This window comes from Mauremys reevesii, linkage group 9, assembly GCF_016161935.1.
Source record: "Mauremys reevesii isolate NIE-2019 linkage group 9, ASM1616193v1, whole genome shotgun sequence".
In the NCBI taxonomy this organism is placed as follows: Eukaryota; Metazoa; Chordata; order Testudines; family Geoemydidae; genus Mauremys; species Mauremys reevesii.
The window spans coordinates 49079851-49097731 of NC_052631.1; the positions used below are offsets into that span (position 1 = coordinate 49079851).

A 17881-nucleotide genomic window follows, 5' to 3' on the forward strand; every position below is an offset into this window, starting at 1 on the left:
CTCGGAGACAAATTATCTTGCTTTCGCCAAACTGAGGAGATGTGGTCCAAATGTGGAAGTGGAAGCACACTGCTTTCACTGGGTCTGATTTGTCTTGTGTATTCCCAAGTTACACCACACTTAAACTACTTGCTTACAAAATCAGACATAAAAGTACGAAAGTGTGTCAGCACACTATTACTGAAAAATTGCTTATTTTCTCACTTTTAACTTATAATTGGAATATAAATATTGTACAAACATTTCAATGTATAGTAAGTTTATAGAGCAGTGTAAACAAGTCATCTGAGAAATTTTAATTTGTACTGACTTGACTAGTGTTTTTTATGTAGCCTGTTATACAACTAGGCAAATATCTAGCTAAGTTGATGTACCCCCTGGAAGACCTCTGCGTAACCTATGGGGTACACATACCTCTGGTTGAGAACCACTGGTTTAAATGACAGTGGATAAAATCTTGGTCCTGTTGAAGTCCGGGGCAAAACTTTTTTTTATTGTCTTAAATAGGGCCAGGATTTCACCCCAGTTGTTTAAAATGCAAAATCTCTGAAATTATTTCTGTTAAAATGCTTGGCCGTATATGTCTAGATCTGTGTTTCTCAACCTTTTCCAGGTTGATGATCCCTTATTTGAAATAATTTTTTTCCCTACCTCCTTATATTTACAAGAGTAAAAAATGTATCCATAATAAGCCTTTGTAATGTATTTGTAGTTTTGAGAGAGTTGACAGAATACTTGACCTAGAAAGGTAAGTGGGGGAGCAAGATTTTCTTTGCTTGAGATTGTAATAATTTTCAACGCCCTGAGACCCACACAATTGTCTTTCATCACTTGCCTGGGGGTCATGATCCACCAGTTGGGAAACACTGGCTTAAAGGATTGCTGTTCTGGAATTCTGAGGAGTCCCATATTGCTTGCACATCTAATTTTAGAGAGTGGATCACCTTCTGAAACAAGACTGTCTTACTGAGGCCCTGGCTCTAGCGTGGTCTTTTCATGAAGGTAAAGCAAAGGCTGTAGTAGGTAAGTTAATTTAAAGCAATGGGGTAGCTTTTATACACATGCACACAGAAGCAAGCATTATTCAAAAGAAATTAAAGTGGGAATTGTATCAGTGAAGAATAAAAAGCTCTTGTAGTTTTGAATGTGATTAGAATGATGCAAATGTGTTGACCACGGGCTGACTGGTTTTTGCAGAGTTGGGCAGTTTCCTAGGAAAGTCTGCTCTCCTTCTAGTAATTAGCTGTTTTAAGGCAAAGCACCTCCCCCACCCCTACTGGGTTATGGGGTAATTATTTCCATCTGCTTTCATTTTCCTGGAAAAGTACAATTGTAAAGAATGTGGCTCTTGGAAAATGAGGCTTGTAATAGGGGATTACTGAAAAGCAGTGTTTCATACCTTGCTAGAAGGTTTCCAGGGCTCCAAGGAGGTGTTTATATGAATTTAAAAAAATGTTGTCAGAGGCCCCTGGTGATTGAAAATGCACAAGAGGGGCAAGGTGGTGCATCTTCACTTATGCGCAGGCATGACTAAGAAGCCAGCATAGATAGCTTCTATACAGGGGATTGCTAGGGCAGCTGGAAAGCACACCAGTTCAGTGCTTCCCTGCAGTTGTACTAGTTGTAGTTTTTTTGGGTACTAAAGTAATACCCTCTCCTCTAAGTGTCCTTAGCTGGTGAAGTATGTTACATATGCCTGTGCCTGCTTTGCTGAATTTCACCAATGAACTATAATTTGTGTGGTTCACCTTACGTTTTCTCTAAATAATTTTCTGATGGATTTTGACAGGTTGCTTTTTTTAAGTTCCAGGCCATATATAAAATACACAAAAGGATATTTGACTATCTTTGTAATACAGTAGAACCTCAGAATTACCAACACCTTGGGAATGGAGGTTCTTCGTAACTCTGAACAAAACGTTATGTTGTTCTTTCAAAAGTTTACAACTGAACATTGACGTAATACAGTTTTGAAACTTTCCTATGCAGAAAAAAAGTGCTGCTTTGAACCATCTTAATTTAAATGAAATAAACATTAAAACTTTTCCTTTTTTTTTAGTAGTTTATGTTTAACACACTACTATACTGTACATTACACCTCTACCCCGATATAACGCGACCCGATATAACACGAATTTGGCTATAATGCGGTAAAGCAGTGCTCGGGGGCGGGCGGGGCTGCATACTCTGGTGGATCAAAGCAAGTTCGATAAAACGCGGTTTCACCTATAACATGGTAAGATTTTTTGGCTCCTGAGGACAGTGTTATATTGGGGAAGAGGTGTATTTGTTTTTTTCTCTCTGCTGCTGCTGCCTGATTGCATACTTCTGGTTCCAAATGAGGTGTCTGGTTGACCGGTCAGTTAATTACTCTGTTCATAACTCTGAGGTTCTACTGTACTTGAATAAATGAAAATCACAAATTTTAGTTTCTGCACATTATAGTTTTTCAATATACAGAGGAATTGCATATTTTTATTGGGATATATGTATTTTGCACTTGTAGTACAGTAAATTAGCTCCTTTCATGCAAAGATCTCAAAGCATTTTATGAGTACCGTAGTAATTATACCTCACAAAACTAATCTAAGAGATTGTAAACATACAGGTAATGACTTCATTACCTAAAACTCAAATCCTCCTGATTGAATGGGGCAGTATCATAACAGGGCCCTTTCAAAATCTTTTTTCTAAAACAGGGATCGGCAACCTTTCATAAGTGGTGTGCCGAGTCTTCGTTTATTCACTCTAATTTAAGGTTTTGTGTGCCAATAATACATTTTAACATTTTTAGAAGGTCTCTTTCTATAAATCTATAATCTAGAACTAAACTATTGTTGTATGTAAAGTAAATAAGGTTTTTCAAATGTTTAAGAAGCTTCATTTAAAATTAAATTAAAATGCAGAGCCCCCCAGACCAGTGACCAGAACCTGGGCAGTGTGAGTGCCACTGAAAATCAGCTCATGTGCTGCCTTCGGCACGCGTGCCATAGGTTGCCTACCCCTGTTCTAAAACAATCAATAAAGAGATTAACTTAATCTTCACATGAAGTGTAGATTTCGTTTGTTAATGCAAAGGGCCTTTGTGTATGAGGTGTCTAGGTATGTTCAGGATATCTGGATACCTGCAGCTAAAGGTTTACAGCAGTTAAGTATTCTATCATCTATGAGTTTTGGGAGCTGAAATGAGTCCTCACTGCTATTTGCATATTGATTATGAAAAAGATCCTTTGCTTTTGTTTCTCTTTGTATTCCTTTACAGGGTTGTCTGGGGATGTCAGTAAGCGAAAGGCTGTCATTGCAGACCGAGTGAGTTCCAAATCCCAATTTCATATGTATTGATACCACTCTTAATTTACCCCACAACTATTTATGAAAGAATTGGCTTCTGTCCTCCAAAAATCTCTGTGGGTGTGCGTATGTGTGTTGTGATTTTTTTTTTAAATCATGAGCTTTATTTTAAAAGAGAACCAATTAGAAACTAGTGATCAGGCATACTGACAGAACGTATACCTCAGGTAAATGCTACTTGCAGGATGTGGTATCTAGTATGCCCTCAAATTTCCCTTTTGGCACTTCACAGGTACCAAAGTCCCATTGCCCAGCCAGTATGTATCCTTCAAGAATTAGACTTCACTACTCCAATATTGGCAGCTATCCTGCATGTACCTAGCCTGACTTCCAGTGGGTATCTTAAATGTGCCTGTACCTGCAAAATAATCATTTCCCGTTGACATTGCCCAGTTGCCTCTGAGTCTTGTTTTTGCGGGCAGTGCACAATGAAATAATATTTAATTGCAGCGAAGACCAATTCAGAGGTAACTAAATAGTCAACCTGCCCTCAGCCTCCTGAACATCCCTTTGTTCGCAGGCACAGAGGCTTTCTCAGACCAACTATCCCTGTGTGTTTTTAAACCGTTAAAATCAATGGCAGGGATCGGCAACCTTGGGCACGTGACCCGTCAGGGAAATCCGCTGGCGGGCCGGGCCAGTTTGTTTACCTGTAACTCGATCGGCCGAACCTGCAGACAACTCCCACTGGCCGTGGTGCACTGCTCCAGGCCAATGGGGGCTATGGAAGTGGCTCCGGGCAAGGGATGTGCTGGCTGCCGCTTCCCGCAGCCCCCATTGGCCTGGAGTGGCGAACCGCAGCCAGTGGGAATTGCGATCGGCTGAACCTGCAGACGCTGCAGGTAAACTAACCGGCCTGGCCTGCCCCACCAGCGGATTTCCCTGATGGGCCGCGAGCCAAAGGTTGCCGATCCCTAGAGTGACCAGATGTCCCGATTTTTATAGGGACAGTCCTGATTTTTGGGTCTTTTTCTCACATAGGCACCTCTTACTCCCCACCTCCTGTTCTGATTTTTGACACTTGCTATCTGGTCAGCCTACCAATCCCTGATCTATGGCAATAGTTTGATGTAAATAGTGGGAGTCTTCTGTATTGGAGAAATGACTTTCATTTATGCTGAGCAAAACCAGGAAGCTGCTACATTTGGAACACATGCATCTTGTTAGTTGTGAAGAGTCTGTTGCTTCAGCTGCCAGGTCTTAGACTGTCACCTGTTTCCCAGTCCTACTTTTTATACAAACAATCAAGAAAAAGCACACAGAGGGACATGCAGAATAGACATTCTGGCAGCCTCTATTTATAGTATAGAAAGCTTTTATACACTCAGATGTCCTTGGTAGAACAAAACCAGGAATTTTTTGATAGGATAAGTATCCTTCAGCTGTCTGACCATCGAAAGACTCAGTTCAAAGCTGAAATCTCAGTGGAGGAAACAGAATTCTGTTGGCCCCAACAGCCATTAGAAGCATTTTCAGAGAGATTCTTGCTCAGGTCCTGCGGCCTTAGGCTGTGTTAGAGGGCTTTCCCTTCACTCCCTCCCCTGTTTTTTGTCACACAGACAGAAAGCAGAAGACCACAAGTTTGAAGTGCAGGCAATGCAATGTTTATTGGGGTTAGTTCCAAGCAAGCATATCCATAGCTCTACATACCGGCAGAGTCTGTCCCCCAGTATTCCGTTCCCAGCTGTGACCCAACAGAGCATTTACCCCGTGTCCTCCTTCGGAGCTCTGACACTGCAGAGCCTTGCCTGTGTCCCTGTTCCCCATTCCCTCCTCCTTATCAGGCCCAAACATACCTGCAGTGCATGCCCCTAGTCACATTCTGTACAGCTTATCGTCCTGTTCCATTTTGGAGGCTTGTGAGTGGAGTTTTCATCCCACTTCTTTTGTATCCCGTGGGAGGGGTAAAGAGTGAGGTTGTACTCTGGCCAAGGCCAGGCTTTTCTTTGGCTTGGGGTTTCTTATGCCCTCCCTTTTACCCAGGGGCGGCTCTAGGCACCAGCAAACCAAGCTGTTGCCTAGGGCGGCCAAATCTAGGGGGCGGCAGGCTGGGCCGGTGGACCTGCCGCAGTCATGCCTGCGGGAGGTCCACCGGAGCCGCGGATGACCGGACCTGCCGCAGGCATGACTGCGGAGGGGGCGCTCGTCCCACGGCTCGGCTGGACCTCCCGCAGGCATGACTGCGGCAGCTCAAGCAGAGCCGCCGGACCCGCGAACCGTCCGCAGCCGTGCCCGCGGCAGGTCCGCTCGTCCTGGGGCTCCGGTGGAGCTCCCGCAGTCCTGCCTGCGGCAGGTCCGCCGTCCGGGCTCGGAAGAGGACCTGCGCCGGGAGCTCAACCGAGGAAGGGCGGCGCAGCACACCGCGCTGCCTGGGGCAGCCTATTTTCTAGAGCCGCCCCTGCTTTTACCCCTCCTAACTAGTTGCTTGACATTGACTTGAGGGAAGAGCCAGGCAGCCTTCCAGTGTATGCTCATATGTTATACTCCCACCATACCCTATAACATTTTAGCTGTGCTCTGTTTCTTATCTCTTTCTCGTTGTACTAACAAACTCATCTGGCTGGGCAGAGGCAAGGTCTTTATCCTTTGTTCACACGCATTAGTATAAGGTATATATGAATATATAGATTATAAGAGTATCAAAAATCAAATGGGGTTGGGGCATGGGAGGGGGGCTGGGGGTGCAGACTCTGGGGGGCGCTTACCTCAGGCAGCTCCCAGAAGCAGCGGCTCCTACATGGAGGTGCGGCCAGGTGGCTCTCTGCGCTCCCCTGTCTGCAGGTGCCACCCCTGCAGCTCCCATTGGCTGGGAACCACAGTTGCAGGGACGGTGCTTGGGGGCTCCAGGGCTGCCTCCACCCCTGGCTGCCCCTATGCGTAAGAGCCAGATGGGGGACATGCCACTGCTCCCAGGAGCTGAGCGGGACAAGTCCCCGACCCTGCTCCCCGTCGGGAGCTTGAGGGCCAGATTAAAACATCTGGAGGGCCGGATGTGGCCCCTGGGTCATAGTTTGCCCACCCCTGCATTAGAGCTTTTCAAATAACATGTTAGATTTTTTTCAACATGGCAAAATGTTTTTCCCTAATCTCATTATTGGAAATGGCTGAACCGTTTTGGGTGAAATTTTGCAAAAAAATTCAATCTGAGGCACATATGTGGCATGCAGAATTTCAGGTGGAACAGTTAATTTGGCAAAGTTTTATAACCAACTGAAAACAAGTTTTTATAATAGGAAATGTTGGGCAACATTAATACGGTGGTGCTACCAACCCAGCCCGTAGTATGTGAGGAAAATTTCCCACTGTTATCTTTTCAACTAGATGGTTGAAATCCTCTTCCATTATGCTGATCGAACTTTGAAGAAATGTCCTGACCAGGGAAAAATCCAAGTTATGGAGCAACACTTTCAGGTACAGCACCTCAGATGCTCTCTTGGTCAACACGTCGCAATTTAGATTAAAATTGTATCTTTTCTCTGAAAGTCATTGACTATTTTATATAATAGGTTTTAAATGTTGTTGAAACATTCATGATATGTGTGGTTTCTTTGAGAAATTAGGTATTGGCTACTACTAGGTATTCTTAATTCACATATGACTGTCCTCATTTTCAGTGTCTTCTAATCTACACCAGTGGAAATAGACTGAATTCCCTGTGTGCTCTGTTAGGGTATGTAGCAATCCTGTACAGGCCAGCACCATAATTAGCTTGAGAGTTCTGGAGTATTCCAAAAATCAGTCCTACAAACAGGAGTTTGTATACGGAATATTCCAGAACTGAAATGCTGTGGTGTTAAATGGCTCTTCCAGAAGGCAGTGAGCTCTTGGGACATAATGACCAGAAAATGACTCAACTTCCTAATTCTCTGGATGAAGAATAAGGTGCTCCACTCTGCATCTTGAGCACTGATGTGGCCTTCGGGAGGCTTCATTCAAATCTGCTTTCAAAGTTGTTACATTTTGTTATCTGCTCTTTAAAAGTTGAGCCTCTTTGAACAATGGCATAACTACACCTTAATTCGACCCTGGCTAGTCAGGTGACAATTGAGTATGACAAGCTGAGCAGTGTCCAGAGATGAATTTGTGGAATTCTGGATACCCACAGCAGAGACTTGAGGGGTTTACAATGGAATGTGATCCCTTTAGGAAAAGTAAAAGCTATGCCGAACAAGATACTAGAGAGTGAGCTCTGCCACTGGACTTGGTTTTCTCAGGTGTTCCAGAGAAGGCTGTCCAGACTAACAGGTACAGGTTTAAGGGTTCCTAGAACTCTCAGTAGAGGGGTAGCCTCACTCACTGAATTAGTAGAAAATTAGATATATTTTAATGTTCCAAAATGTTTAATCAGTCTGCCAACTCCTACTTCAGAAGATTCATGGAGAGGAAGAATAGCTGCCTTTTGTCTTCAACCACCTCTAATCCCCTCAGATGCCCTGGTTCTCAGTACTATTAAATGGGGTGCCAGAATAATCTGGAACATACCTCAAAATTTTCCTCAAGAAATAACTCTTGTCTAGCGCTGTTAGAAACCTTTTCTGAAAATCCATTGCCAAGTGAATCCAAATCAAACTCACTGGCTGTTGTCTCCTTATTTTCCCTTTGTCCAGCTGAGCCCAAATCCCGTGTCATCCACTCATCAAGTATGGAAGATTTTTAAAAGGTTTTGAAACCTGCAAATTGAGATACACACGTGTGTTGCTGTCATGTTTTGTCCTCATACTCCTCCTCTGCAATTGTTACATCTTTGTCAATTTGATCTGTATTGTGTCTGTAGCAGCCCGCCTAACGGGGCCCAGATATGATTTGCAGTTTCTGCCAGCTGCTGTAATAAAAAATTTTTTTTGTTACTGCTGGAATTTGGAAAGGCCTGTGATGTGGGTGTAGCTGTGGAGGAGTTACAGCTGTATAATTGTATCTTTTGTCCAGGAAAATCAGGGTAATTAGGCAACTGCCTAAATGTGAGAGCTACCTGCTATTTGACTGTCATTGATTCTTCACAGTATTGATCATATTGATAATGTATGCCATTTGACAGTACCTTTGATTGAGTTACTCACACTTTCTTCATGGTCTTTCTACAGGATATGGTGCCTGTCATAGTCGATTACTGCCTTTTACTTCAGCGAACGTAAGAGAGTTTGTATGCTTGTCTGTCAGGTTAATGAAACCATAGGAATTGCAATCACAGATCAGGCCAGTGGCCCATCTAGTCCTGTATGCTCTGTCTTGTGGTGACCTGAACAGGTGTTGAAAAACCTGATAGCTGACAATTATGGAATAATATGCCAAAAGGGGAAGTTTGTTTTTTAACTTTCCTCCCTATTGCCAAGCCAGTTATGCAATAAAGCAGGGAGGATTTATCACTTCTAGTTTTTCTAACCCTACCTAATGTAACTGACTTTTCTGTATCCATGTAAATGTTGAAGACTTCTTTGGATTCCATGAATACACTTATATTTGATCTATCTATCCAATCTTTATAGATTTTATGATGGAACTGGTCACCACAGTATCTCAGCCCCTCCATTCTAGATTTTTTTTTTCTTGCTAGCACTACTGTGACATTGACTTGACAGATTTTTCCTTTTATGAATTTTCTACAATCCCCCACAGAGTAATTTCCCGTCCTTCGAACAGATGACCCTCAGGCTATGAATATTCATCCCAGTTCAAAAGTAATTCACTTTAAACCCTTTCAGTAAAATTATTAAACCACAGTGTCAGTCTGTGTAAGAGCAGGAAAATGTCACGTCAAGAAAATGAAAAGCTGACACTGCTTTAATTTTTCATTAAAAAAATTTCTCATTTCCACTTAATCATTTCATTTTTTTTTAAAAATCTGCTTACAGAGAGTTCTGTTTAGTTTAGTTTATGTGCACATTGCTTTCCCTCAATACTTCTCTTTATCTCCTCTTGTAAATCATCACTCACTTGCTTAGAAACCAAGTGCCACCCTTCCAACTCCAAGAATTAGATGAGATAGAATTGGAAAAGATTTTCTGGGTCTACTAGTTCTTGTCTCTATTTTACTTTAAGACTTTTCCTGCATGTTAAATGCTTATTCAAGCTTGTCTACAAATTAGTTATACCACTTAACTACGCCTGTCTAGTTAAAGCAATACAACTCCCCATCGGGGACACAGTTGAATTGATGTAAAAGTGCTTAGACTGATCTATTTTATCCTATAGGGAAGGGAAATAAGGTTTTTATATTGGTATAGCTGAATCCACCCCAGGAGTTGTGCTGGTTATAACTATATGGTTAAAAATCACGCTAACCAAAACAGTTATGTGCACAGAAACCGTGTGTGGACCTAGCACCGATCTGACTTCATTGTCTAATTTTCACTGTTCTTTGGAAAAAACTGTTTCACCAGCTTCCAGTGAAACGGATGTAGCCTCCGTGTTCAATGAGTGCATCACACCATTGGTTCTCAACCCAGGGGTCCGGGGCCCCCTGGGAGGCCATGTGCAGGTTTCCAGGGGTTCGTCAAGCATGGCTGGTGTTAAGACTTGCTAGGGCCCAGGGCAGAAAGCCAAAGCCCTGCTGTGCAGGACTGCAGCTTGGGGCCCCGAACCCCACCACCCATAGCTAAAGCTGAAGCCTGAGCAGCTTAGCTTCATGATGCCCCCTGTGGCATGGGGCCCTGGGCAGTTGCCCTCTTTGCTACCCCCCAATGCCAGCCCTGGCTTTTATATGCAGAAAAACAGTTGTTGTAGCACAGCTGGGCCATGGAGTTTCTATAGCATGTTTTGGGTGGAGGGGTGAGGGGCTCAAAAAGAAAAACTCTAGTGTAATCACAGTATGAAACAAAACAAAAAAATAAATAAAAAGAGAGCATGATATAATGAATGCTAGGGCAGGGGTGTGGTCTGGTGAGGGTCCAGGGCCCGCTCTCAGTGCTTGTCACCGCGGGGCCTTGCTGGTTACTCACAGTCACAAGAGACACCCTGCCCGGTGTATGGTCGGGGAGGCATCTCTGCTCAGCATCTGGATCTTGCTGCACAGAGTGGGGAGATGCCCCACAATGAGCCCAGTGACCTGCTGCCAGGGGCGGCTCTAGACATTTCGCTGCCCCAAGCAGGGTGGCATGCTGCGGGAGGTGCTCTGCCGGTGGCTGGTCCCATGGCTCTGGTGGACCTCCCGCAGGCGTGCCTGCGGAGGGTGCGCTGGTCCCGCGCGGCCACCAGCGCACCCTCCGCAGGCACGCCTGCGAGAGGTCCACTGGAGCTGCCTGCCGCCCTCCCGGCGACTGGCAGAGCGCCCCCCGCGGCATGCCGCCCCAAGCACGCGCTTGGTGTGCTGGGGTCTGGAGCCGCCCCTGCCTGCTGCCTAGAGAGTGGGACACATGGGCCACCCTCATGCTCCCCATACCCACACACCCTCGGGCAGACTTTGCCCTTTGGGCTTCCCTGGCAGCATGTGACTCTGACATCATTGCACAGTGATATGGCTGGGAGCAGTACCACCATGATGCAGATGCTGGGCTATAGAGCTGCGTGTGATTTCTCATGCAAAGGAGTGAATACGGTTCTCCACCTGCCCCCCCACCCCCGGGTGTTTTTGTGAGTGCGATTGAACCCATGAACCGCTCCGCTAAAGCTGCCTCTACTAGATTCTATCCTAGGCTACAATATGATGGATACATTTGTAAAAGTGTTAAACTGTGTCTATGTTGTTGTTAAATGAGGTTTCGAATTGTTAAGCTAAGAAATGCAGAATGCTGTAGTCACCTCGATTTGTATAGAAAGCAGGTCATTATAACATTTAATAGATTTTAATTAATCTTCATTTTAATAAGTAATTGTTACGTTTTTCTCTTAGTGACCTTCTGTTCAGCCAGATGTATGACAAATTGAGTGAGAACTCAGTGGCAAAGGGTGTTTTTCTGGAGTGCCTGGAGCCTTACATTTTAAGTGATAAGTTGATGGGAATGACAGCTCAAGTGATGAAAGACTTGCTGCTTCACTACCAAGATAAGAACCTAATGGAGGACATGGAGGCCTGCATTGTGCATATGGATATCACCAGCCTAGACATACAGCAGGTGAACTGCCATGTTAACTTAGCCTATGTTATACAGGAGGTCAGACTAGATGATGACAATGATTCTTTAAGAGATTGCCTATGTCCATTCCACTTCAGATATGTGTGCACCCAGTGCATTAGAGTCAGAATTTTTTTCCCCTTGGCGGTATCTTTCAGGGCTTTGCATGCAACCTCCACTGCCTCATGCTTCTGCACTTTGGTATAAAGGGCAGATTGACCCTGACCGCTCTCAGCTCATTCTTGCCTCCCATGATTGGTAGTTGGAGCACGTTAGCTTGTTCCTACTTTCTCTTTCAGGGAATTTTTTTTCTCTCTGGTATATAATTATTGGTACTCATTGCATAATTAATTAGTGCTTTAGTGTAAGTTTCATTGGTCATTTTTCTTAGCACGTTGGTTCCTGTTTGTTCTGGATGCTGATGCCAAGTACCAGAGCATGCTCAGTCTCTGGGCTTTCAGCCTTGCACTGTCAGCAAGAAATCTGCCAGTCAGTGACCCTCATTCCAGGTGCCTTAAGTACCATGGTGAGGGTCACATCCAGGACAACTGTCAAATCTGCAGAGACTTCCAGTCCTGGACCAAAATGGGCAGGAGGTGAGACAGCATCACCTTCTCCTGGAGGCCATCCTGTGTTCACCTTCCTACTTGATATGGTCACTGAGTGTCAGGATCCCAATAAAGGCAGTCAGGGCCAAGGGTCAGAGCAGGGACAAAATTGATGCTGGAAGTAGCAGAGATGTTTGTAGTTGGGTTCCAGGCCAGGGTTGATATCAAAAGGTCAGGGTCTGAGTCAGGAGGCGAAGTCCTAATCAAGCTGAGGTAAAAGCCAGGAATTCAGGAGCAAGGAGCAGGGACGGTTGTGGTAGCTACAGGAGATCCACATCATTATAAGGATACTTCCTGGAACACCCCTGTGTTTTATACAGGGCCGGGAGCCATGAGACTGCTGTCTGTCAAACCCTTCAGGCAGAACTTCCCATGGTCTGTGTCCACAGTGGGTCATGGGAAGTGGAGTTGCAAGCTGGTTACAGCTGCCACTGGGTGGTAGCCTGGAGATATCAGCTGCCTAGTTGCTCTGCAGTCGTGGGTTCTAGACCCATGGGGCCTTCCCTGGAGTATTTCTTCCTCTGTTAGAAGTACGCCTCAGACTCTGCACCTATCCCATTCCCTGGAGCCAATGAAGAAACACAGACAGCATGCCTTGAAGGGCCAGACTCCTCCAAAATATTGAGGTCCCCAGTACTATCTTCCAGCAAAAAAGCTGGATGGCAGGATAGAGTGTTCTCTGGGAAGATGCATTTTGGGCACAGACTTCATCTTGCCCGGAGTCATTGACTCTAGCACTGGTGTTCGTGCTGTTGAGGTGCACTCCCACTGCAGTGCCATCCCCTTCGATGCAGCAGCAGGAGGGAAATCTCTTAGTATCAACAATGCTGGAAGCTTATGCTGTGGCACAGGACCTACTGTCTTTTAGTGCTGGATTCTCCAGCAGTGCAGTAGACAAATCAACTGGTACCGATTGATCCTGAGGCTGAGTTTTCACACTTGCCTCCAAGACTCTCAGTATTGTGATGGACTTCAGACTGTCCAGTGCTTCCTTGCACAATGCAGTCCAGAGGCAAACTCCGCATACTGTCTCTGGTACCGACTTCCCTGCAGGTGTGCCACTGGACCTCAGCACCACATGGTACAGCATGTCCATGGTCAGGTGACTCAGGATCTTTCATCGGAGACTGAGGTAGGCTTCTATGCCCCTTGCTCCTCTCTCACCTATCTCATGATGATTCTGCTCCTGGTGCCTGGCAAATACCCTAAGGTGATCAAGGGATCTAGATCCTTGGGCTGGTAGGGCTTGGGTCCTATACCCTACCAATGGCCATATTGGAACCCATGGGATTTTTCCACCACCACCACCAGATCCTACCAGCTTTCATCTTCCTTCTAGATCACCAAGTGGATGACAGATTATTTTCCAGGAGGAGACTCAGGATGTTACTCCCAGTACCGAGCAAGAGCAGTCTCATGTGCCAGAAGTCCCATGATTTTCTGTACAGGAGGCTCCATTTCTATTTCCTTCGTGCTGCTCCTCCTCATCACCTGATGAGACTGTGGTGTTAGGCGTGTCCTTGCCTTTTCAGGGTGACTCCAGGCCCTACCAGAAGTTGATAGAGGGTTGCTGCCTCTCTTGATGTTCTACTCAAGGTAGTGCAAGAGAGTTCTATGGGCAGGTGGAACTACTGGCATCAGTAAGACCTTTCCAAATGCTCTGTCTATAAATGAAGCCATTCTGGAGCCCGCAAGATTGTTGTGGCAAATGCCATCATCTCAGTTGCTGGCAGCCAAGGGAGCTGAGCAAAGGTACTTTGTCCTTTCTCAGGGCTATCAACACTTCTACCTCCATCCCTTGGGTTCCTTGTGCTCTTGTTTACTGCCAAGACAAGCATCAGGAATGACCTCCTCCCCCAAAGGATAAAGAAGCAAAGAGACTGAGCATTTTCCATAGAAAACTTTATTCCACTACTGCCCTGTAGTTTGTATCTCTAACTAGCATGCCTTTTTGGCCAGATAAAATTTTTCCCTCTGGGGCCATGTACTGAAGTTTGCAAACAAATTGCCAGAGAGTGCCAGACAGGAATTCCAGGCTACCTTGGCAAACTGGTAGCTAGGACCTTTCTCCAAGTTGCATTAGATAGGGTGGATTTGACAGCCAGAGTGATGGCAACAGCAGAAACAATGCACATATGTTCATCATGGTTTCAGTCATTGGGTGTTCTGCAGGAGGGCCAACAGACTATCCAGAATCTCTGAGTTCAAAGACTTGAGGGCCACTCTGAAATCATTGGGCATTTACACTCTGAAATGTGTAAATGTGTTTCATTTCCCTGAAATGAAACAGTTCTGTCTTCAGTCATACCAATGATACCCGCTTGTCGCTCCTAGATAGCCTGACTACTAGAGGAAAAATCACAGGGGAAGACCTACACCTCCTCAGTTTTCTTCTGTGGTAGGTTCTTGTAGACAGCCAGGAATTTGTAAGCAGCCTGTTGACTGCCTTTCAGGAACAGAATACTGGTTAATTTTGGGCCAGTTTCTTGCACCCCTGTTTTTTCCAACAGGTTATCCTATTTGCTATGCATTTAAGCCAGAATTACCATGGATTTACAATTACGTTTTGAGACCTCTCAATTACCAAGTTTTTAAACTACTTAATGTGTGCCATGTCATTTTTAGATCATTGTAGTTTTTTAATCAGAATTTTGTATGGTACCAAGTCAAATGTCTTAGAAGTCTATTATCTTTATCAACCAAACTTGTAATCTCGATTTTTTTTTTTAAATCAAGCTAGTTTGACAGGATCTATTGTCTATAAACCAATGTTGATTTCCATTAATTATATTACCCTCCTTTAATTCTTTACTAATCAAGTCCCAATTGAGGAGCTCCATTTTCTTGCCAGGGATCGATATCAGGCAGACAGGCCCATAATTAGTTGGTTCACCCTTTTTTAAAAATGGCACACTAACTTTCTTCCAGTCTTCTGGAACTTTGCTTGGATATAACTACGTTGTTTAAGTCATCCTCCCAGCTGTTTGTGTCAGTTGCATATGGGATAAAACGCCTTCCAGTCTCAGCCTAGAGAATGTTGTTCTGGATTTGCTCTTACATTCATCTGCTATGACATTGCTAATGTAAACCTTCAAGACAGGGCATAGTAGCACATTCTTCAAGGTCTCAAGCCACTTCTACAGCTTGACTGGTTGTGGTAGCTATAACAGACATTTGTAAAACTGCAACTTTGGTGGTTGGTGTACACAACTCATTACGCTGTAAAGGCAACCCAGCATTCTAGAGATGAGGCCAAGTTTGGTTGAGTAGTCCTTCAATTATTGTCAGATACTGAAACCCACCTCAGGTGATTCATAAGCAGTTCAACCTGGAAGTGAAATGGACATATGCAGTCACTTAAAGAATCAAAAATGGTTACTAACCAGTTATATAGCTGTTGTTCTTTGAGATGTTGCACATGCCTATTTCCTGACCCACTCTCCTTCCCCTCTATATGAGAGGCACTGGAGATTGCATGAGCTGCCCCGACCAATACCATTAAGGGAAAAAATCTCTAATTCTGGCACACTGAGTAGGCACACACCTGAATTAGAATGGCATGTGGAACTCATCTTGAAGAACAAGACTTACAGAACAGGTTAGTAACTGTTTTTTTGTTTTGTTTTCTTTCTGGTCTTGGAATCTATGAATCTGTGCATTGACTTCATCTACATGAGAGGCAGCTCTGCTGTACAAGGCAGCATTGTACATATCCCAAGATACTCCTTGTATACTTCTCTCTTTTTGTAACTGCTGGCCCAGCAAACTCCATCTGGATTTGGGAAGTTAAACTATGTTCTTTCCTCCTTCCCCAACGTCACCAGTAATAAAAGCTATGCAGGCCAAACTCAGACCTTACTATACTTAAACAACCCCATTGTCTTCAGTCAGTAACTGAAGATAGACTTTAACCCAGAGAACAGCATTTTAGAGAAACTACACTCCACATCCTTTTAACCACACTAATTTAATTAAATTACTTTTAATATGTGTATTGTTTAGGGCATTGTGCCCAATTTGTGGCCTGGGGGACCACATAGTTGCCTTCAAGGGTGACTGAGTTAAGAAGAAAATATTCTCAATGCACTGTAGCCTCTATTTTTGTTTTCAGCCAAAGCATTTGAAGTGGGTCACCACTACAAGGAGGTGGTAGGGCCCGTGGTCACCCACATGCCTCCCCTCTAGCCCCAGGGGCAGCTGTGTTGTGAACTGGAAGCACTAATGACTACTGTCTCCTCTGCATTTGCTCATCAGCTTGGCAGGGAGAAGGGTAGCTCTGATTGCTCCATTGTCTGCTTCCCTGCTAGGCTGTGGAAGCCCCAGGGGGAGCAATGAAGGATCTCAGCAGGCTCGATCTTGGCCTAGGGGAACACATAGCAAAGAATGGTTCCCTTTGTCTTCTCAGCCCCCAGGGCAACCCAGCAGAGGGGAAAAGCTGAGAAGCAGCCACCAATCACTGCCCCATCATTTTCTGCCCTGGCACAAGTTAGAGCAACCTAGACATTGCTCTAACTTGGAACAGTTTGGTATGCACTTATAGCATGCTGTAAAGCAGCTGGGACTAGCCAGAGTGCAGCATGCTTTAGCTGCATCCACTCCTGATATGCCCCCTGCACCAGGATATTGGAGTAAAGTATACTGACTCATGGCTCCTGGGAGTTCCAAGCAAGGGGCTCCCTTTTTGACACCTGAGTTAGTGCAAAGGGAGTGTACCAGGGTAGAGAATCCTCAGGGTATGAACTGTGGCCCCTTAACTTTTTTGAAATAATAATATATTTAACCTGTAGGCTGGTTGGGCACCTCTGGTTTGGGGCTGGCTGATGGCATGGTGACAGAACAACTTACTAACTCAACAAAAACCATGACATTTGGAGAGCTGTTCTCTTGGGTCCTTTGCTCCAGAAGTCAAGGGTGTAAGGAATTGGGAAGACCTGGATTTCTCATTCCAGTACCTCAGATAGGCCATGGATTTCAGGTGTACAGTGTAGAGCCATAAGTCAGATCTGTCTCCCCCACCCTGGTAGCTTGGCAGAGTTCTGCATATGGCAAATTCTCACTTGTATAACTTTGCACACCGCCCTCGCCCCCCTCAACAACCCTCCCAAACAAAAACAAAAAGCAACCCACACCCATGCCTCTTTTCCTGGAGCTGACTAGGATAAGTGCTATGGTCAGAGCAGTCTTTGAGTGAATACAGGAAGGGAAATTAATGGGATAATGGAAGCTGTTAGGCTGTTCTGTACAAGGATTTTCTACATCTGATGAAATCTGCTTTGTTTCCATGCAGGTAGTTCTCCTGTGCTGGGAAAATCATCTGTATGATGCCATGATCTATGTGTACAACAGTGGAATGAATGACTTCATTAGTCCGATGGAGGTAGGAAGACTAGTCATGACCTATGCTTGTGGTACCTAATGTCACTCTTTAATCCATCCATCCATCCCCTTTTCGTTTCTCCCTGCACCTTTCATAAGACATTGGGAGGAATTGTTTCCATCTAAATATTTTAATTTTTCAAACTGCAGTGAGATATTGGTCTGTGCCATTCAGCACTCATCTTTATCTGAGGGTCAGTTTGTAAAGCTCTGATCACTTACTGATCTACTGATTTGGTGCGTGCTGCTTGTTCTTCCCTATGATTCTAAGCATGGGAGTTTTGCTGGTAGCTAGTGTACAGTGTATACAGATTCACCTCTTGTTCCTCTCTCCTACTGTATCTAATGTGCATTTTTCATATTTCTCTGGGAATATTCTGTGGAACTTGATCAAATGCCTTTCTTAAATCTAAGTATACCATAAAATGTCTGAGGTATCAGTGCTCTGCTGAGTGTCAGACCACAAACACTGTCAGATCTAATGTCTGTAACAATATA

At 44.6% G+C, this 17881-nt stretch overlaps 1 protein-coding gene across 2 annotated transcripts in view; it reads left to right on the forward strand.

The window, feature by feature from the left end:
• Nucleotides 1–17881, forward strand: part of VPS8 (VPS8 subunit of CORVET complex) — a 253480-nt gene that overhangs the window by 68120 nt on the left and 167479 nt on the right. For both annotated transcript variants that reach the window (XM_039488831.1, XM_039488832.1), the window contains exons 17-22: nucleotides 933–1023; nucleotides 3263–3309; nucleotides 6673–6762; nucleotides 8433–8479; nucleotides 11177–11399; nucleotides 17295–17384. In XM_039488831.1, the coding sequence (XP_039344765.1) occupies nucleotides 933–1023; nucleotides 3263–3309; nucleotides 6673–6762; nucleotides 8433–8479; nucleotides 11177–11399; nucleotides 17295–17384 (588 nt within the window). The remainder of the gene's footprint in view (nucleotides 1–932; nucleotides 1024–3262; nucleotides 3310–6672; nucleotides 6763–8432; nucleotides 8480–11176; nucleotides 11400–17294; nucleotides 17385–17881) is intronic.